At 50.1% G+C, this 18325-nt stretch overlaps 1 protein-coding gene across 1 annotated transcript in view; it reads right to left on the bottom strand.

The window, feature by feature from the left end:
* Positions 1-672: 672 nt before the first annotated feature.
* UBE2QL1 (ubiquitin conjugating enzyme E2 QL1) overlaps positions 673-18325 on the bottom strand; it is a 43141-nt gene continuing 25488 nt past the window's right edge. The window contains exon 2 of the mRNA XM_004468927.3: positions 673-2052. Within this exon, the coding sequence (XP_004468984.2) occupies positions 1921-2052 (132 nt within the window). The 3' untranslated portion in view covers positions 673-1920. The remainder of the gene's footprint in view (positions 2053-18325) is intronic.

Genomic DNA, 18325 nt, shown 5'->3' with positions numbered 1-18325 from the left:
CTTTTCCTAGGAAGACTTCTCTCTCCTAGCTCTCTCCACCATCTGGACAAACAGCTCCAGGGTCCAGAGACCCTCAGCTGAGTGTCGGGTTTCCAGGACGGAGCCTTCCACCGCAGACTGGATGAATGAGCAGTGTATGTTCACGGTCTTCGGCTTTCGTGACTATTATTGCTCCGTGGGAACAGTGAGCAGGGGTCAGCTACTCTCAACACCTTGTCACTTTGGCCCAACAGAGCCATGTAAGAAAATGTTCACAAATAAAAGCACCAGTTAAGAGTAGATTTGGTCAATTACTAAAAGTGCTGGGAGGAGCTGGCTCCCTGGACTTTAGTACAAACCTGTCTCCAGACTACCCAGAAGTGCCTGAAGAGTTTTATATATTCAGCCAAGAAGATTTCTTTTCCTTCCTAGCGGTTAAATATGACTGGCAAGATGCAAGCTTGACTGGATCAACCTTTTGAAGGCTTCCAGTTAGCTTCCAATTTTAATACACTGTGTGTTTACAAAGACTACGGGGTTCAAAGACTCATTTCCTGTACTTTGCCGAAGAACGTAGCCCCTGGTGTGCGCGCATTGTCTGTTTGATGTATTTGAAATATTTTTAAAAATTAAATAGGTTAAATATTTTAAATGAAGACTAGCTCACATTGACTGGATTCTTGAGGCAGTGAGTCAGGTATGCATGATTTTATTTAAAATGTGTCCAATAAGATTTTCCATTTGGAATGAACATTTTTACCTCTTTCCGCATATCATTATAAACAGCATTTTCTCATTCGGTGGAGTTTCTTAGGAAGTCCTAAGGAACTTAACAGAAGAGATAAAAGGAAATGGCGGAGAATTAAATAACAGGACATATATATCACAGCGGGATGCTCACACGTCCCAGCCTTGGGGCCACACAAGTGACTACTGGGTGAAGAAATAAATCCGCTCATGCAAATCGTCGTACGATCACTTGGTGTCCTTTGGAAGTTCTGGCATTCACTGTCACTAGCACAGATAAGAAAATGGGTCAGATGACGCCAGTGAATGGTGAATTGTCTTCTGCTTTTGGAGGCTGCTTGGCCAGCTGAGAGAAGACAGGAACACAAATGCACTATCCCAGGAGAATTTCGTAGCATTGGAAGAGACCGCTCCCACCTGCCCACCACTGCTCCACGTCCCAGGGAAGACGCCCCTGGCGTCCGTACTGGCCGGTGCATGGTGGCTGCAGCTTCCCCCATCTCTCACCCAATGGAGCTGGCTCATCTGTGGGCAACAGCACATCACAAAATCAGCAGAGGGAGCACGTTTCACCCAAAACGGGCAGCGGTGTTTTAAAATCACTGGAACCTGGCGATCGTAAATTTCTGTTTTCATGAGCCAGAGGTCATAGCACAAATGAGGTTGAAATGTCATCAGAGCAGACCACGGGGCCACAGAAAGACATGTCTTCATTATGTTGACCTGCCGGGAAGACAGACAGATACAGAGCACAGCTAACAGGTACCAGGGACGCACGTGTCCCTAGTAAATACGAACGGCGCCATTCACGTGGAAATCGATCGAGCAGGGCATCGAGTTTCCTGCCTGCTCATGGGAGCTGCTGTCATGGAAAGAAGCTAAGGACAACGTGGCCAGAGCGGGCGGGGGGGGGGGGGTGGGCTGGGAAATATCACCCTCTCAACATTTGTTCTAAAGTGACTTGAAGTTGATCATTCATTTATAATCGAAACATAATCCTGAACAGCGACTGCTCCTTCTTTCTCTCGGCAAATACATTTGTTCATAAATAACTTAAAACGCCCCCTTGACATTCGTGATACAGTCTTGGCTGGAGTAAAAAAGGGCGTGGGGTGTGCAGCACTGGGGAGGAGATGGGGGGAGTCTGTGTGTGTGGAGAGGCGGCTCAAGCGTCTAGTCGCGGCGTTGCCAGCATCAGCCATCGGATACCGGCGGGGTGACCCAACCGTACTTTTCATGCGTCTTCACCAAACTCTTAAAGGTCGCCTCGGCTTCCTTGCGACTGAAGGACTTTTTTGACTTGCCGGCTTTTCTGCAGATCCGTCCCTGCAGGAGATAAAAAGAAAAACCAAGTCAGCGCTTCGGGGGCAATTCTGTTTTGCCCCCATCTTTGTCAACAGCCCCCCAGGCCATGGGGATTTAGGATGCCGGAATTGGTGTTGGCTGAGCAGACATGGAACATTCAGGTTCTAAGGGACCAGCCAGGTACAAGCAGAGGCGCTCAGGGGCTGGCGAGACTTAGGGGAGGGAGAAGACAAGCGGTCTTCAGGAACTCCGCGTTGGCTTCATCTGAATTGGCTCATTCCGTGAAGCTGGGAGGCAACCTCTGCCCCTTCCCAAGACAGCACCGGGAAAGCCAGCTTTTTCCATGTGCATTGATTCAGACCGAACTGTTCTCCCTGAGGCAAAATATTGTTCTAACTTTCTTTCTCCTCCCTTGAAAGAATACCTTTAATTATATCTCATAACTCCTCTTTTTTTTTAAAATGTTACATTAAAAAAATGAGCAGTCCCCATATTCCCCCCTATTTGATAACAGTAAGAATTTTTCTCTCTCTAGATGTGGATATCTATATAGTCACACACATAAAACCTCTAGCTTCTGAAATTCAAGTTCAGGAGCGGTTAAAATGTCCTTTCCATTCATGTCACTTCTGCACTATTTCAGAGAAGGCAGCATGGTTTTCTGCAAAGAAGGAAGGCGGTCCCCGACTCCCTGCTTCATGGCATGCTCCCGGGGGGTGGACGGATGGGCCAGGGGGAGAGGCCACCTCTCCTCTCGACCACAGGATGGAGGACAAGAGGGTTTGCGTCATCTTAAGGTGGGCTTCAGAAGCTCTAGACCAGTTGGCAAGAAGCCAACTGGTGGCTGCTGCTGGACTTTGCCTCAGGACAGCGACTCACTCTCAGAGAGCCCTGAGGAAGGTGCTGTACCAGGCACCAAGGAGAACAAGCCGATTCCGGGTGACGCGGGGGCCCGCAGTAGACAGCATTGCTGCTTCTGTTATTTTAGCCTCATTTGGTCTTCACTGAAGCTCTCGATGGCAGATCAACCCAAACACCCCCTTCGCCTCTTGGACAGGCTCCCCCCAAGATTGGCTGGTTTTCCCACATGTCATGCACGGGCTTTGCAGATCGGCCAGAACCCCTGGCCAATCTCATCAAGCTGTGAGTGTACGTAGGCTATTACCAACTACCTCCTGTTCATGACCTTCACCGAGCACGGCTCACTCTGGATAGGGCCTCTGCAGCCCCATGTTTTAATATTTTTGCTGGAGCACAGCTGCAGGCCTGTGTGCACTAAGAGGACCTGAATGGGAACCAGGCTGCCCCACTGGCCGGCCTCACCATGTCCTGCTTGTGTGTCTGTTCTCCTGGACTGTCACTGAGTGCAGCGGTCACCCCCATTGGTGTGGTCATTGACAGACAAGTTCTGCCCCGTCTCAGCTCTCTGTTAACTCCCAGGTGACTCCTGGGGAAAGAGAGTTGCACCCACCTCTTTGGACAAACGATGTCCCATCACCAGAGATTGGGGATGGATGGCCTTTTATCTGTTTGGACTCAGAGCTTAGAGTTCCTTGGCAACGTTTGTGTTTTCACTAGTGGACGCTAAGACCAATCTCTGGTTGAGGAGTCAGAAATCCAGGATTTCGTTCTCTTTCCCCAATCATCTCTCTGGCTTTGCTTTTCCATCTACCAAACAAGAGCAGCCCCACCTTTCCTAATTTACTGCTTGGTTCACACCCAAAGGACTCTTAAAAGAGTGAAGGAAGACTGGAAGAGAAGACAGGAAGTGGTACTGTACTGACTGCTAGAAACTTCCCTACCCAGGATATAATTCCAATTTTTAATTTTCTTACTTCGTAATTAGCTTATGCCGTCGAGTTGCACTTGGTAAAAAGAGGCCACTAACAGCTGATGTATTTATAATCTTCATCTTCACGGGCGGCGTTCAAAGTCCAAAGTTATTTCATTAAACAGCTGCAAGTGTTGGCATCAATGTCTCCACCAAGGGGGAGCAAATATCCAGGGCGACGTTTTATGTATAAAATGCAGATTTAACCATCCCTGTTATTCTTTTTCCTATAGTACTGAAAATTTATGGTATGATCTGAGAATTCTGAACCCAGACAAACAGAGGCTCTCAATAATCCTGGAATAGTCTGTCCCTTTTGGCATAAACATATACTCTGCCTCTTCACTGTGAAAGTCCCAATTGTTGCAAACAACAACACACAGAGCCCCGGAAGAACAGACCACTCTCTGTGGCCTTTTCTTCCCGGGAAGAATCATGGACAGAAAGCCCCAGTGCTCCAGCTTTAGTCAATTCAGCAACTGGGGGCCAGAGTCTGTTATCAGCCGGACGGAGGCCTCACTGTGCTCACCACACTCTGCTGTCAGTGAGGAGCTCTGCTCTCTCCTGTGCGCAGCACCCAGCTCCCCAGGGACCAGGGACCTTCCCGGGCGAGGCCTGCGCCTCCTGGAGAGCCCGCTGGAGGTCACCAAGGCAAGGGCTGGGCTTGAAGTCCACCACTGCTCTTTGCTGGCTTGGCCGGGGTGCCCAGGCCGTTCGCACGGAAATGCCCTTGGGGTGTCCTCTACATCGAGTTGGGGAGGATGGCTCCACCACTGCCCAGGCCGCACGTGTGGGGCACTCCCGTTCTTTCTCCCAGGATACAGTCTGGGAGCTGGACTACCAGGGATTCTGCAGGCCAAGCTCCTCTGACCCCCTGTATCTTCTATAAAACAGCGAGTGGCCACTTCTCAGCATCATTACGAACGTCAGATAAGACACCGGATTTGAAAATCTGGCCTTTTCTGTTTCCATCTAGCTAATCCTCAAAGTGTCTAGGGTGAGATATTAAGAGATCGCATTGGATTTAATGCTAGAAGACCTGGTTGTGACAACCTAACCCGCTGGGATAGCACTGTGCTGTCATTAAGAGTTTGTGACAACGTCTTTGTTAAGCCAACACTCTCTCTCCTGAGTCACAAGTTGTAAATGTTTAGTCATGAGCAAACATGGGGTTTTACCATAACAACCTTAAAAATCTCACCATAATCACGACACGGCGCTCGCGGGAACACTGCTGTCCAGGGCTGCGTTGGCCGCACAAAACCATTAGCAAGTGCTTTGGTGCAACTTTTAAAGTTTCCCGATGGCTCTTGGGGGCCACACGCGATGGGTCCATGTGAACACATTTCGGCACATAACAGTGGCCCCCACTCCCGTCTTCAGTTCAGATCCCCGACCTTACCTGGTGCTCGTCACCCCAAGACAGACCTCGACCTTGAGCCTGGCTCTGGCCCACCCGCGCCTGCCTCGGCTGCCTTGGACTTCCCACTCGCTCGTTCATTCATTCACTCCTCCAGGCACGAGGCCCAGCGTGGGTTTAAAGGGGCACAGAAGGAGAGCAGCAGGGGCTCTTCCCGTGGCACGGCTGACACTTTGGGAAGGACGCTACCGTGTGGGGTGGGGCTGCCGTGTGCAGTGTAGGGCGGTTAGCAGCACCCCTGGCCTCTCCCCACTGAACTGTGACAACTACATCGTCTCCCCGGGGGTAACATCACCCCACTTGAGAAGCACGGATGGGGAGACGTGGCGTGGCTCAGGGCGAGCAGAGCCAACCCGCTCTGGACTCACGCAGCCGGCGTCTGCTGCCAGCCTTGTCCTCGCCGTCCACGGCACCTGCAGAGGCCCCTGAGGCAGAGGGAATTCTGGGTCTTGTGGAACCTGCAGCTCAGAGGGCAGACTGGGTGCTCCCTCGGGAAAGGGAGAAAGGAAGGAGGTGGGGCGAAGAACAGGCGAGCTGGCTGTCAGCGGTGGAGACAGGCCTCTGTGTTCAGTGATACGTGCGCCGAGCTTGGGAATCGGGGCGAGCAGGCGTCTACCAGGCTCTGGTGCCCCAAAGGTGGAGGCTTCCAACAGCCTGCTGTGCTCAGGGAACCACGAGGAGACGCCTGGCGGGCTGGGGCATGGAGTTGTACAAGGCGGCGTGTGCGCTGGCGAGCAGGCTGGGGAGAGGGATTGCAGAATTCAACAGACCTGGGTTCAAATCCCTGCTCCACCACTTCCTGGCTGTGTGGCCTGGGCGAGGTACTTAACCTTTCTGAATCTCAATTTCCTCATCTGTAAAATTATATTAGCATTATGTGACACCGGAGTTTTATAAGGATGTAATATGCTAAACCAGATACGATGCTTGGCATGGTGCCAGGCCCACGGCCGACACCGTAAATGGGGCTCCTTCCTTTTTGAACTGCTGTGGAGGGGCTTCTCCTTTGGCAAAACATAGTCTCACTCCGCCTGTTTTTGAAAAGCACACACAAGTGCTGTCCTTTCACAGGCATAGGATGACTTGATTTATTAGGTCACAAAAATGTGTTTGAGGCAAATCCGAGATGTTGCATTTGTATGACTAATTTAGCAGGCTTCTTAACTATGCCTCTTACAACAGTTATAACAGGTGGACAGTAACTGCGCATTTCTCACTTGATTAGATTTTTCTCTTTTGCTTGCAAATACACTTTGGTGTTTCGGGCATCATTTGCCTATGAATTGCAGGCTTATACTTCCTGAAGGAGAGCTAACCCTCCACACTCCTCCTGGAAAGCGTGGAGCTTCCTGAAATCATGCGCAGGGCTGCTACTTGATTCCAAAGTCTTTGAAAGCGTGATTGTTAGTCTAAAACCCCTCACATGTACTAGGTCCTCCGCCTTGGGTTTCAAGCACGGGTTGTGTTCGTGTTAGACTTCCTACACGAGGCCGCTATCTGCAGGCACGTTGCAAGCCCGCGAGGCTCTCTGCTTGAGGAAAACGAACGCTCACAGGTGCCTCAGAAAGAAGGTCCACATCCGAGGACTCCACCTTTCTTTTAAGGTTTAGCTTTCAAAGCAAACCCCAGAAAGATCAATCTGGAAGTTTCTCAAGGATGGACAAGACCACCACAATAAGATTCTGTTCCAAAGAAACGCATTCCCAAGTCAAAACCTTGGCGCCTGAGCCACTGACAAGCGAGGGACTTCAGCTGGAGCTGGTGGAGCTGACCCTCCAACAGAAGAGCGGGGCAGTGGCGCGCTCTGGTCGCCTCCTGACGCGGCTGTCGTGGGCTGAGCACGTGTGTGCACGAGTGCGTGTGCGCAGCGTGTGGCGGCGGAGGCTGTTAAAGCCTCTGCGGTGGGCACGGGGGTCCCCGCACGGGGACCACCAATCGCCCTGGAGGGCAGCCTCTTGGCAGAGCCAGGGAAGAAGCCCAAAGCGTGTGGTGCAGCGGGGAGGACGGTCCACACTGCCAGGGACCCCTCCCAGCACCACCCAGGGCAGGGAAGGGGCTGCCGAGGGGGGTGGGCGAGCAGAAAGAGGGAGGGGGACCATGGAGCCCGAAAAGGCAGGTTAGCGCCGTGGCAGGAATGCAGAACCAGACGGCGAGCTGGAAGCCGACAGCGGGCTCTTGTTGACATGACGCGCAGAGTGTCACCACCCAAACCTCCGTCCACCTGTACGACGGTGACGGCAACTGACCCAGCTGCAACTGGGCCTGCGGCTCAGCTGCCACAGGGCGGCCACGGCCACGCACACCACCTCTCTGAGCACACAGGCCGCTTCAGGGACACCTGCTGACCCGGGCGCGACAGGCCGCTGAGCTTCAACTCAAAGGCCACGGGGCGGGATTTGGGCCTCCGGGAAGGCTGCCACGCGATGGCCCGAGGGCGCCAGGAGGGGGCGCGAGACCAAGGCGACGTGGCCTTGCGGCCGTGCCTCGTGTGGGAAGGTTTTCCTCGTAAGGGCTGGAGGGAAACGTGGGCTCGGAGGGAGACCACCACGTGGCCACGATGTGCAAGCGAGCCCAACGCTCAGCCCTCCCCGCGGGCGCCGAGCACCCACGTGTCCATGTTTCCAGTTGGGTTTTCTTCAGGAGCCAACCCCCAACGTGACTTTGGTCTGTTTTTGTTATTTAGCTATCCTGTAACCAAGTTTCTTTTGCCCCAGAAACTTTTAACTTACTTTCCTAACTCTTGTTGCTAAAAACTCTTGTCAGGTGATTTTTGGAAAGCGTCGACTCAAAAAATCCACCTCAGAAACGATAAACCACGTCAATCTTTCTCTGAGGCACTCATTGAGGTTGTATGCCTGAGAGACCCCCACCTCGTGCCCAAGCCAAATACCCAAAGAAATGCTATTAGAAAAGCAAGTCGGGGGAAGTGGACTTGGCCCAGTGGTTAGGGCGTCCGTCTACCACATGGGAGGTCCACGGTTCAAACCCTGGGCCTCCTTGACCCGTGTGGAGCTGGCCCACATGCAGTGCTGATGTGCGCAAGGAGTGCCGTGCCACACAGGGGTGTCCCCTGCGTAGGGGAGCCCCACGCACAAGGAGTGTGCCCTGTAAGGAGAGCCGCCCAGCACGAAAGAAAGTGCAGCCTGCCCAGGAATGGTGCTGCCCGCACGGAGAGCTGACACAACAAGATGACGCAACAAAAGAAACACAGATTCCTGTGCCGCTGACAAGAATGTGAGTGGACACAGAAGAACACACAGCGAATGGACACAGAGAGCAGACAACTGCGGGGGGGGGAAGCGGGGAAGGGGAGAGAAAAAAAATTTAAAAAAAGAAAAGCAAGTCAGGGACACAGATGTCTGGAACGTTCCATGAGCGTGAGGACTCTGGCTGGTGGGCCGGGGGATGAGGTATGAGGGCCCCGTGGCCAGGTGGACCAGCGAGGGCTGCCCCTTGGGGTGGCTGCGGGTGGGAAAGGCTGTGATTCAAGGACCTGGGCTGGGGTTTCCTCTTGAGTCCATTTCTAAACAGTAATAATAAAAAATGTTTCTGCTGAAGAAGAGCCTTGACCAGCCACTGGAGCTTCTCCGTCTAACGGGAATGCCTGCTGTCCACAGGGAGCATCACCCCCACCGCGGGACGCAACGCTGCCCGCCGCACGTCCTCTCCAGCCTCACCTGAGCTCTGCCCCTTCCTGAAGACGAGCCGGGGCGCGTCCAAGGGGAGGACACCGGGGGAAACCGGCTACACACACGCTCGGTGCTTTGCATACTGACGAGACTTGCAATGCTATGCAAAACGCTGGCCCTGCCACCCACTGCTCGGCAAAGAGGCACCGGTGCTGGGTGCGGGGAAGGGCGCAGCAATGGATGACTCAGTTTCCCCGCTGGGAGCATGAGACCAGGTGCAGACGTCTAATATCTCCCTGGCAGGAGAGTTCTTGGATGACTTGGCACCATGACACTTGGGGCTGGATAATTCTCGGTTGTGGGGGGCTCGCTGTGTGCAGCACAGATACAGGGCACTATATATCCTGCCATGGCCCACTGACTGGACTGGGGGAGAGTGTGAACTACAATGTAAACTCTAATCCATGTGGTGCGGCAGTGCTCCAAAATGTATTCACCAAATGCAATGAATGTGCCATGATGATGAAAGAGGTTGGTGATGTGGTAGGAGTGGGAGGCGGTGGGGAATGGGGTATATGGGAACCTCATATTTTTAATGTAACATTTTGTGTCATCTATGTATCTTTAAAAAAGAAACCATCCAGCTGCCCACATGTGGGGTTCTGGAAAGGTCCATGTGAACACATCTGCCCGTTATGATGGATAGCTTTGCCAGATGGTCCAGCGGTCCATTCTCACTTAAGTAAACTCTGAAATCTCTTGGGTTTGGCTCCATTTAGAAGAACAGGGACGTGTTAGCTTTGTGAGCCTCAGCAAGCCCGCCTTCTTTTGAATGGCAGTGACCCTGGTTGAAGACAGCTCTGCATCTGCTCTAACTCAGTGAGCGACTCGCAAGAAACGTGGGTGTCTTCCAGTCCAAGCAGACCCCTTCCATCAGAATCCAGGTCCCTGTCCCACTCTCTTTCCTAGGCGAATGATCCTCCCGAGGGTCCCGCATCTTCCTTCTTCTTGGAACACATCTGGACAAGGAAGGGAGTCCAGGCTCCTTTGTTTCCTTGCCCACCCGCTCTGTGGTTTCATTCTCCCAGCAACCCTCTTGTTCCCAGGAGGCCAATACGAGGCCACCGCCCTTTGCACATCTGCCCACGATGCCATCAGCCACCGGCCTCGATTTAGGGATGGAGTGCCCAGGATGCGCTGCCTTCCCGCTGCGGCACAGGTCAAGGAAGGAAGGTGGACCCAAGGGGGCGGGCTTGGAGGAGAGGCTGGACCTTCCTGCTTCCAGGGAGGGCATGGTCCGAGCAGACTGTTGCTGGGGTGACTAGAGATGCTGGGAATTCACCACGCTCCACATTCCACACCCTCTCCCCCTCTCAGACAGAAAGCCTCCATGCCAGCGAGGACCACTCACCGGCGAAAACGCAGCTCCGAAGGCGTGGGGACCGCCTGCCTCTGCCCACCTGCCCTGCCCTACATCTGCAGCATTTTAAAAAAACGTTTATTTATTTATTTATTTCTCTCGCCTCTCGCCCCCCTGGTTGTCTGTTCTCTGTGTCTATTTGCTGCATGTACTTCTTTTGTCCGCTTCTGTTGTCAGCAGCACGGGAATCTGTGTTTCTTTTGTTGCGTCATCTTGTTGTGTCAGCTCTCTGTGTGTGTGGCGCCATTCCTGGGCAGGCTGCACTTTCTTTTGCACTGGGTGGCTCTCCTTACAGGGCGCACTCCTTGTGCGTGGGGCTCCCCTACGCGGGGGACACCCCTGCATAGCAGGGCACTCCTTGCGTGCATCAGCACTGCGCATGGGCCAGCTCCACACGGGTCAAGGAGGCCCGGGGCTTGAACCGTGGACCTCCCATGTGGTAGGCGGACGCCCTAACCACTGGGCCAAGTCCGCGTCCCCATCTGCTGCATTTTGATCTCCCGTCTTTGGTTCTTCGGAAGGCGTCATTACATACCCACTGCTTGGTGTTGCTGGGAAAACGGCTCTGTCTTAAAACAGTTAATGCTTAGGCGATGCTGTTGAAGGGGAAGTCTAAAGAAAGGGAGGAGACCAGGAGTGTCACTGGAAAACGTGACAGGCATCAGGCCTGGGAAATGACCTGTCACAGGAGAGGGCGGCCGCGCTCCTCTCCCTGCCCCTGCTCGCACGAGTTTGTGTGAGTAGGACAAAGTCATCCCAAACTCGATGCTGTGGAAAAATGACAGGGAGAGGCAATGTGAGCTTTTCCGAGGAGACACAGTGATGGTACCCATTACGCCTTCAGGAAGCATGTCTGTCTTTCCTAGTTAGACAGTTCCTAAGCTAGGTTATAGGTAACGAGAGAACAAGTCCACATCACGTAACGCAGGTAGCACGGGATGCTGAGAACGGAAAAGAAGTTTGGCCACATTAGACACATAAGGCTCATGAGGCTTTGGAATCATGGGAATTCTTGGAGGTACAATGTCTGGAAAAAATTAAAATGTGAAAACATTAAGATTTGGAGACACATGCTACAAAATGCATCTCACTTTTGTGAACAATCCGTGTTTGCTGTGAAAACCCAGCAATAACAAAAACCCTGCGTGGATTATTTCCTTCCTGATTTTTAAAGCATGTCCATAAAGGCAGGAAATGTCATTTCTGCCCACTAGAGACCTCCACATACATGCCAAATTGCCTTTTGCCTTGCTCTAGTAGGAGGATCTCTGGGGACAAGCAAGGCCTGTCTTAGCTCGGTGTCTCTCCTGTGGCAATGAATAAAGATGGCTCTCACATGTGATGGGTGGGCGAGGATGAAGCCCCTAAGGCAGCTCTGAAGCCTCAGTGTGTTTCCAGAGGACCACGCAGATGCGGTCAACAGTCCACTGGGTCTTTGGCTCCCATATGCCAAGGATGGAGACTCTAAATTCACGTCCTCGGTCTCCACCTCACTCCCAGGGGCCAGCTTTGTGTTTCCACATTCTGCTAGACACTTCCCCGAGCACAGCGGCTCCTGCCTCAGGGTGGGTATCTCAAAGATCAAACCCATCAACCTTCTGCCCACAGAGCTTCTCTTTTCTCCTCCCTATTTCAAACAAAGCACACTAACTCACTAGTCAACCATTTCTTGCAAGTTAGGAATTTCACCCAGAGCCCTTCTCTCTAGCCCATAAGCCGGCGGACAGGTCTGCTCTCTTGAGCTTTGGAGGTGCGGGTGGTGGTCAGCAGGGACCCCAGTTGCAAATGACAGGTGGGGAAGAAGTGGGGTTCCAGGCATCATCCCTATGGGAAATCTTCACAGGGCAGACCTCCAGTGAGGGGCTGGGTTCCAGGTGAGAGCCAAAACAGCAGTGAAGGCTGCTCTCTCTATGCCGTTCACAGTGGATTCCCACCATCAAGCCACAGTGGCTCTTCTCACCCAGCGGACATGCAGACATCCTGCGCTGTGTGTGGGAAGTCTTAGCTAACTTTCCTTTCAAGTTCTTGGCTTGGGACACGTAGTAGGTGCCAGCCATGAGCCCTTTCATTCGCTACCTTGCCCCATCTCAGCCTTGTCCAACACTGGCCATCTATAACCCTTTTGTGGGAATGGAAAGGATGAGGTTCAAGGGGCCAGTCCTGCCCCTGCAAATGGCCAGTCACTATCAGTCACAAATGACAGCCAGTGAAGATGATCGCAGCCTACTTTTATCTAAACAGCTTTTGCCTGCTGAGGACATATATAAAAATATCCAGGGGGTGTGCTAACACATTATGACCGAAGGTTACACTGAGTAGTTAAAGGACCAAATGGTACCGCCATGAACATGTTATGCATTCACAGCGCATTTTTGCCTTGCCCTGAGATTGCATGAATACTTGTTGTAAGTTGAAGAGCCAGTCAAGGCAACATGGGGAAGGCTCTTGACTTTTGCCTTCCTGGACCGTCCTCTGTAGTGAGTCAGGCCAGGGCTGCCCTGTGCACAGCTGCAGAAGCCCACGCCAACTCAGCAACTCTGCAGTGTGGAAGCCCACGTGACTCAGCATCTCAAAATGGTACATGTGTCCCCTTGTGGGTAAACGGGACCTTTATGCTCTTAAAAACTTTGAATAACCAGAGGAGTGTCTCATCCTGTACCTGAACCTGGCTTGTGTATTTGCCCCAGGACTTTGGACAGCTTTGTGCAGCAGCTGCCATACAGGCTGCAGATGCAGAAGGAAGCATCCCCTCTGCACAAAAATCACCACTCCCTCACCTCTGCTAGCAGAAGGAAGAGGAGCAGGGAAGCAGCTAACCTGGAGATTTCAGGACACCTCCCTGCCCGACTTTGGAGGACCCAAGCGTCTGCAGTTATTTCAGCGGGCGTGGCAACCTCATCCCAACAAGAGAGACCTGAATGCACTTTAAAAATTCGTTGACGGCATAAGCACATCTGCTGGCGGTCTCATGGGGGCGCGAGCACCCACTGAGCGGGGGCGGCCTTGGGGAGCGTGCATCTGGGCCCTCGCCAGCTACCCACCTCTCTCTAGCTGGTGAACCTCCAGCGAGAAGCCAGCCACTGGGAGCTTCCTTCCCTGACTCTGGTCCACCCCCTGCTCAGTTCCCCGGGGCTCCGATAGCAAAACACTGCACACTGGGTGGCTTAAGAAAACAACGGGAACTTGTGGCGGCACGGGGCAGGAGGGCAGGGGCTGAAATCAAGGGGCAGGCAGGGCATGCCCCCTCCAAGGCCATCCAGCAGTGCTGGCAATACCAGGCGATGGTGAAAGGTGACCCGCATTCCAGGGCTACACCACATCGGCACACCTTCCCAAACTTGCTGGCGATACCCCAGTGATGACAGTTCTGGTGTAAATCAAGCCCCACTTATACTTTTTCTGTTTGCACAAAACCTCAGGCCAAAGATGCTACATAAAACAGCAGAATCAGCAGTTGAGAAAGCTAGGGGAGGGGGTGGTCACTGTGGAAATGCGGGGTTTATTACCATAAAATACTCTTAAGATTGTTATCAAGAAAGGAAGTGGATTCTAAATTCACATTTCTAGTCTCTGGCTAAAAAGCTTAGAAAACGGAGTTACTGGCTTTGACTGCCCTTAATAAAAATGACAAAAGGATTTTCTATAAGCAACTGGGCTGGCGATGATTACTTTGATTCCACTACTTTCCGAGATAGCCTGACTTTAATTTGTTTGTATAAGGGTGTTGCCATTCAACCTTTGCTCTTCGTTTGAGGGAGAGTGCTAAGTAGATCAAAGGACTGGCTCAGGGATTTTTGCAAGTCTCACCATCCATACTTTAGAATAAACTTTGGTTTAAAGCTTGGTAATCATGGCCACATAGTCCAGCCACTGCCCTGAGGGACCTGCAGGTACAAAGGCATCCAGTCCGCACAAGGGAGGGACCTCCCTATTCTCCTGATGGTGAGGCAACTGGGGCTCGGAGTTCCAATTGCCCAAGGTCACACAGTGGCCAGGTGGCGCTGGGATCTGAGTCCTTGGACATAGCCACCCACTCCAGTGGAGAGGGCAGTGGAACTAGAAACCCAGGCGCAACCCAGGGCTCACTCTACAGGGTGGGGGCTTCCAAAGCAGGCTGGCACCGTCAAGCATTCTGAGGCTCATATTTAAATGCTAAATAGATTTTTTAAAGCAATATATCCCACAGTTCCAATCCTGTCTGAATAAAAGGTGACGTTATTTATATCATGTTATGCCCCTTCTCAAGCCCGGTGCTGCTCCCCACCACAAATGCCAACCAGGGTATATATTCTGTTATTTGCTGAGAGTGTATTTCTGATTTCTTGGATTGTGCTATTGATCCCCATCATCTCTGTTATCTTTTTGGGTATGATCACAATTTCTTCTGTATGCTCTCCAAGTGTTTTCTTAATATGCTTAATCTCTTCCTTCACTTCATTGAATTGGTCCATGATACACGTTTCGAGAGCTTTAATTACTTGTTCAATGTTCCACTTCTCTTCCTGGTTTTTAGTTTGTTCATTGGATTGGGCCATATTTTCCTGATTATTGGTATGGTCTGTAGTTTTCTGTTGCTGTCTGGTCTTCATTTTATCTTGTTGGATTGATTCTGTTGATTATCTTCTTTGTCTAGTCTTTTGGGGTTTAATTAGTTGTTTTTGTGTGCGTGTTACATCTTCTCTTTGTCACTTTGTTCTTCTTGTTCTATTTCCTTATTGTTGGCTATATTCCCTTGAAGGAATATATTAGGTCCAGAGAAAGCAAAAGGGGTAAGAAAAGAAAAATATAATAGTAGTAGCTTACATGAGTTCAATATCCAACCAGGGTATATTCAGACTCCCTTAACCATTTCCCTCAATTTTTATAAGCACCAAGTAAGGCTTCTCGGAGAAAACCTTATTCACTTAGCTTTCCCCTTTGTAGCAGGGAATTGAGATTTGGAGCCAGAGAAAGCGTTTCCCTTCCTCCAGTCCTCTCCTGGGATGACCTTGATTTCTGGGTGCTTCCACTCAGATGAGGAGGGAGATGTGCCTGTGGAAACTGCCCCTGGCCTGCGGGCGGGAGGGGTGGACTCTGAGTCAGCCTTGGAACAGCAGCTGCCGGGAGGACACAGCCTGTGCGAGCACCCTACCGCGCAAAGGGCTCTTAGCAAAGTGGAAGCTGAATTGCCAGGTTTACTTACGGAAAATGCTATGAAAAGGGAAAATACTTAAAAACTGTATCATAATGTGTGCAAAGCTCTCTGTGGGTTCTACAGCATTTTCCCAGGACCTTCCTTCTCATTGGGGGAGGGGGGGGGTCGACACACACACACACACACACACAGAGGAACCTATGTCTTCCCTGATAAAGGGTGGACACTGAAGCTGGGGAGTTAGGGACACGATCACCCAGCTAGGAAATGCTGGGGTCAGGACTTGGGATATCATCAGATTCCTAAACACTCCCTCCACATTATCTAAGGTACTAGGCACCAGCACCCCACATTCTACCAAACCCCATAGAATTTAGGAAATTCAGGAGTAGAACCAACATGGCATGCTAATTTATGAATTATTATCTATGCAATCTTGATATCAATACAGCAACTTGGGAGGTTCAATTATTTTAGTTATCTTTATTAAGGTCAAGTTGGGTAACTATTTGGGCAACGTAATTGTGAACCAATAATGATTAACATGGCTGAGAAAATGGATTTAGTCCCAGGAGACCAAATGGTGCCTCTATAAAGACACAGCTTGAAGGCAAAATGAATTCTAAAGGTATGCTTGCACACTGATGCAAATAAACAGCAGGCTTCCTTGATCAATGACTATTTAAATTATGAACTTGACATTAAGCCTAATAAACACGATTTCAACTTGAGCGCAAATACATTCTTAAGATTTCCGCAATTTAATAAAGATTAAATGAAGGCACAAAGCAATTTGCACAAACAAGACTTCTCCTGATCAAACACTATACACTGAAAAGTTCTAAGAATTCTTGGTTTTAAACTTTTGGGGAGGAATTAGAATGCCCAACTGGCTGCCAAGTCCTAGACTACAAGAAAGTTATACCCCGATTTTGGGTGCTTGCTTTTTTTTCTGCAGATCTACTCTTTCCAGCAAGTTCAAATCAGCTATGGCCATTGATTTTGTTCCAAAAACCACCTGTTTTCACGTCTGTGAACACAGGCACAAACACGAGGTTCCCATGACGTGCTGTATGGCAGCTTCAGTCTGTCACATGTCACTCGTTATCCTGAGTACCAAGTCCAGACTCCAAGCAGGCCCAGCACCTACCGGGTGCCAAGCATGTCTACTGAGAAGTGAATCACGAACCATGTAGAATTATAGTCACCGATCTGAAGAACCCTTTATATCCAGCTGGAAGTCAAGAGGAAAGCCATGCATGGCCTTGTGTAACGTGTTTCCCCCACAGTATTTTACACATTATCCCATTTTCATCTTCCTCCACGAGGTCGGCATATTCATTGTCATTTTACAAATGATCAAGTGGAGAATGAGGGGGCAAATTACTTGTCCAAGGTAGAGGTAGTAAATGGCAGTCTTTCTTAACAAGCCCATTCCTGGAATCAGAACTGGAACCCTGTGATGAAAAATTTTGGGCAATGAAGCATTCTGCATCTCTTGCTTGAATATTCATAAGAAACATTAGCATACTGTTGGCTCTAACAAGTCTTCAGCAATTCTGCCTTACCCAAGACTCCTCCACCTTATGTGACCACAAAATGCTCCACTTCCACCACACCACTCCCAGCCTGCGCTAGTCATCATAACTCCCTGTAGAAGCAGTGTGCCATGCTGGGTGGGGAGTCCACGTGAAGCCACAGACACTGAGGATGCCAAATCCAGGGCTGTACTCTCCCATTAGCTACCATGCGCATGGCTCAACACCATTTTAGCTCTAGTCATAAAACAAACCTCAACCAGCACTCATATTCTGACCATAATTTTCCAATAAGTATCTTCAACAAAGGTAAATATTTTCAGAAAACTGGAGTGGCAAAGGAAAAACTTTCATTTCCATGGAAAGCACCCTATGCCATGTGTTAGGTTTTCAGTGAATAATTTTGTGGAGGGTCTATGCTGGAGGTGCTAAAGTAAATGTCAAAGGGAGCTTAAGAGTAAATCATCAAAATAGTGCAGCCTTTATGGAGGACAGTTTGGCGGTTCCTCAGGAAGCTAAATATAGAACTGCCATATGATCTGGCAATCCTGCTACTAGGAACACATACAGAAGAACTGAAAGCAAGGACGCGACTGATGTTCATAGAGGCATTATTCACAATTGCTAAATGATGGAAACAACTCAAGTGCCCATCAACCAATTAATGGAAAAACAAAATGTAGTATTATGGAATAATATTCAACTATAAGAAGAAATGAAGTCAGGATGCTTATAACCACATGGATGAACTTTGAAGACATTCTGTTGAGTGAAATAAGTCAGACACCAAAAGGATAAATATTGTATGGTCTTGCTAATATGAACTAAATACGATGAGTAAACTCACAGATTTATACTATAGAACATAAATTACTAGCAGATAGAACATGGGTTGAGAAGGAGAGCTGATGCTGAGTGTATGTAGAATGTTTAATAAGGTGGATTATAATGCATGGAAATGGATAGAGTGGATGGTAACCCATTATAGTGAGTATAATCAACACTGCTGATTTATAAACATGAATGTGGCTGAAAAAGGTAGTCTAGGGAGGTTAATGTCAATTGAAAGAGAGCCAGAGGATAATCGAGAGACTGTATAATATAGTGATTACAGTAGTAGATGATGACTGTAGTTAATAGCACAAATACAATAACATGCCTCTTTTACAAGGTATTAAGAATATGTGGTACCTGGGAAAAATACGACCAATGTAATGTATAGACTATAGCTAACAGCAGTAGTATAATATTTTTACAGCAATGGCAGAGAAGATACTCTATCAGAGCTGAGGGCCAGTAATGGGGAGGGTAGAAGAGGGTAT

Source organism: Dasypus novemcinctus, chromosome 2 (genome assembly GCF_030445035.2).
Source record: "Dasypus novemcinctus isolate mDasNov1 chromosome 2, mDasNov1.1.hap2, whole genome shotgun sequence".
In the NCBI taxonomy this organism is placed as follows: Eukaryota; Metazoa; Chordata; class Mammalia; order Cingulata; family Dasypodidae; genus Dasypus; species Dasypus novemcinctus.
Note: the sequence above shows the minus strand (reverse complement) of the source record. Positions and strands in the feature narration are given on the sequence as shown.